Below are 3698 nucleotides of genomic sequence, written 5' to 3'. Positions count from 1 at the left end.
TGGATTGTTATTATTTTTCAATTGGTGGATTGAGCGTTGGGTTTGGAATCCCATAGAGCAGCTCTGTCCATGTTGTTTCTGGCCTAGATATACACTGCAGTCCAGAGCAAACCCACAGAGACTCAGACACATGGAGAGAACAGAGAGGGAGGGAGAGCTCCCTGGTCCTTCACTTATCACTCACATAATACCTTGTGATTGGACCACTTAAACTGACTGTGTGTGCTTGTGTCAATTTAACACAATCACAACGTTTTACATTCACACTGTATTAAAATATTTTAGTAGCGTCTAACATGTTTGATCGGTTATTTGAATGTAATGTTGCCTATATGCATTCCAACTTCAGAATATGTCATTAAAAAATGTGTTTTAGCTGTTTTAATGTAACTGACATAGGTCACAAGAAAAAAAAACGAATTACGTTATTCATCCTAGAGTTACAGTGCAACTTCCTTACCACATATAATTTAGAAAAGTAGATTTACCGGTATCTGAAAATCATGATCTGTCAGGGGGCAGTACCCCCCCTTTTCTATCGCCAGTGTCGTCACTCGACCCCTGGTTTATAAAACTGTCCACGCCACGCACCTGGAAAGAGAGAATGCTCACTGACGGCGAGGTGGACAAGGACTCAAATTAACATAGGGAGGGACCCAAAACGCACGCACCGTCTCTGTACAAAACAATAGCAGACATCCCTCTCACTTTATGGTGCCTGCATTTTTTCAGGGGCAATTTGAATATTATTATTTTTTTTTTTACATTTCAAGCATACATTAAACATAATTTTTTATGAATCTTGCAAATTTCTCTTACTTTTCGGGCATGTGTAACATGACTGCTGAGTCCCAGCAGTCGCCAGCCGAGGCGGCCAGCCCGCTGGTCATGTCGCCTAACGTGAGTCTGGACTCCCCGTTACCGCCACCACCACGGATGCTGCAGGCCCGGACGAAGGACGGGGTTCTGATCAAGTCTGAGCCCCGGGGACCTAGTCCGAACACGAACCGAGAGGAGGGAGCTGCTCTGGGTCAAACCGAGGAGCTCAACCCCACGGGGAGTCGACGGAGGAAGAGGCCCGTTCAGAGAGGGAAACCACCCTACAGTTACATCGCTCTCATAGCCATGGCCATCGCCAACTCCCCCGAGAGAAAACTCACACTTGGTGGTATTTATAAATTCATAATGGAACGTTTTCCCTTTTATCGAGAGAACTCAAAGAAGTGGCAAAACTCCATCCGCCACAACCTCACCCTCAACGACTGCTTTGTCAAGATTCCCCGGGAACCTGGAAGGCCTGGTAAGGGAAACTATTGGACTTTGGACCCCGCCGCTGAAGACATGTTCGACAACGGGAGTTTTCTGCGGAGGAGGAAAAGATTCAAGCGCACTGACGTAAGCACGTATCCTGGTTACTTGCAGAGCTCTAGCGCGTTCACCTCGACCTCCATGGGCAGACCGGCATACCCCAACACCCTGTACCCAGGAATAGGATCGGGTTACGGATCACAGCTGGCAGGTTCCCCCCACCCGGGGATGCTGCATCATTATCAGACCTCTGCCGGGGTCAGTCAAGGGCAGCCAAGAATGTTCAGCATCGACAACATCATCAGCCAGCAGTCGGTGATGCAGGGAGGAGAGCTCAACCCACTGGGGTTAGGCGATGGAGACCTGGGCACCATGTCAGCTAGCTGCTCCCTCACTGGCACTGACCCCTCCAATTGCTTCCAGACGCAGACTGTTAATTCCTCAGGGAGTTCACTGGGCAGAGGCGGTGGGGGACTGTCATCAAACCTGGCACCCAGTTATCCATACTCTTCCTCAGCATCCCCTCCCCACCTGTCTTCCATGACGCAGTCCAGTTTCTCTCCAGGTACTTCTCAGGTGTACTGCACCGGGAACCGGATGTCTCTACCGGCCGTGCGCTCCGGGTCTTGCACCGAACACACTGAGCAACTATTGGGTCTCTCCAGCCCAATGAACTCTTACAACAACTCTTACATGAGGCAAGCCAACTTTGCGTCAGGACTAGATCGGTATATGTGAGAAACGGATTTTTATAGAGAAAAACAACAATAGAGCCTCAAAATACATTCCATTTGAAATAGGTGTGACACCTCTTCTTTGTTTGAAATGCCAAAATACATTCCATTATAGTTGTGTTCATTTCCCAGTGCTTTTGGTTCGTTTACCTTATGTGTTTTATGTAATTAATATTAATGTGTTCTTAAGATGTTGTGTAGCCTATCTGCGTGTACTTTTTTGTCCGAGAACAATTCCAGTCATTGTCACCTGTCAAAAAGAAGACTTCTTAAACAATATCATTAGCCACATATACTGTTCTATTTTGTGAAAGTAAATAGTTTATTTGTTTGTGAATTATGTTGAATAGGCCTACATTGCTATTTACCGTTTTTGGTTCGTGTAATAAATAAATGTTTTGATAAGCATGGTCTTGTTCCTTGCATCTGTTGAACTGAATATGCCTATGATCTGCACGTACCCCTCTGATTTAAATTATGCCTACTTTAAATTAATATTTGATTGCTCATTACAGTATAATACTTTAAATCCAATTCCCATAACCCGTATTTGTTTTTCCTGTGTACCCAATAGCCTATACACTTAAATTACCCAAACAAAATATTTTCTATTAATATTTCAGATATAGGCCTGCAGGGGAATTTCCACATTCATTCTGAAATATAGGCTACATACTTACTTTATAACTTCGTTAATGGTGTTGATATAATTCGTTTCCCGCGTGTAAATAAAAATGACCAAATCAGGAATCGTGGGCCAAATGTATCGTGTTGAATTAGTTCTACTCAACTGTCTCATAATTTAACCTTTTGTTTTATTACAAATTTCTAGGGAATATAGGCAGTATTGTATTTGCATGACTTGTAAGATAATTTGTATGGGTTGTTATAGTAGGACAGAAACGTCATGCTTTACAGTTATTTGAAGTAATGTCACAGCATAAAAGTTTGTAGTTCTATCATCATTTATCCATGTTTACGCACACGTTTCAGATTTGACTAAGAAGATCGTAGGCCAAACGGACCTCTTGATCTAGACATATTAACGCCTAAATAATATAGCGTTGCTGTTATTGTCAGCTTGTGTAGATTTTTTTGTATAATGTAGCCAAATCTATTGACCACATATAGCCTGCTGGCACTGCCACAATTGTCCCCCTCCCCCAACTTGGCAAGGACATAACATACATAAATGTATTTGTAAGTGGATCCATGCACCTTTGCTATTCTAACTGTCGAACTGTGCCTCTGACGAGTCTGTACATTATTAGTCTGTAGCCTAATAGATTACAATTTACCCGTAGTTGGAGAGACACCTGGCGGTCTCTATCAAAAGTTTGTCTGGAGTGATTTGTGGATTGGAATTGGTGCCGGATTCTACAGTTTGTCCACTAGGTGTCATGCAATACAAATAAGTCATAAACTGAAAAACAGAGTAGCCTAAAAAGGAAAAATAACGTATGGTAATGTGATGTTGTTGAGTTTGTTATGTTTCCGGTCCAAAGTCCAATATGGATGGAAGTAAAATATGTTCTCATCCCTTGAGGAAAATGTAATATTTTGAGGCAATAACAAAAAACGTTTAGGCTACCATGTCCACCACTATAAAGGCTGCACAAACCACTATTTTGAAGTTGGCAGTCCATGGTGGTCCCA

General features: G+C 43.0%; 1 protein-coding gene across 1 annotated transcript; it reads left to right on the top strand.

The window, feature by feature from the left end:
- The first annotated feature begins 795 nt into the window (after positions 1-795).
- LOC129854758 (forkhead box protein E4-like) lies at positions 796-2403 on the top strand. The gene has a single exon (XM_055921909.1). The coding sequence runs from the start codon at positions 796-798 to the stop codon at positions 2044-2046; it is 1251 nt and encodes a 416-aa protein (XP_055777884.1). The 3' UTR covers positions 2047-2403.
- The last annotated feature ends 1295 nt before the right edge of the window (positions 2404-3698 follow it).

The sequence above is a fragment of the Salvelinus fontinalis genome, chromosome 5 (assembly GCF_029448725.1).
Source record: "Salvelinus fontinalis isolate EN_2023a chromosome 5, ASM2944872v1, whole genome shotgun sequence".
In the NCBI taxonomy this organism is placed as follows: domain Eukaryota; kingdom Metazoa; phylum Chordata; class Actinopteri; order Salmoniformes; family Salmonidae; genus Salvelinus; species Salvelinus fontinalis.
Note: the sequence above shows the minus strand (reverse complement) of the source record. Positions and strands in the feature narration are given on the sequence as shown.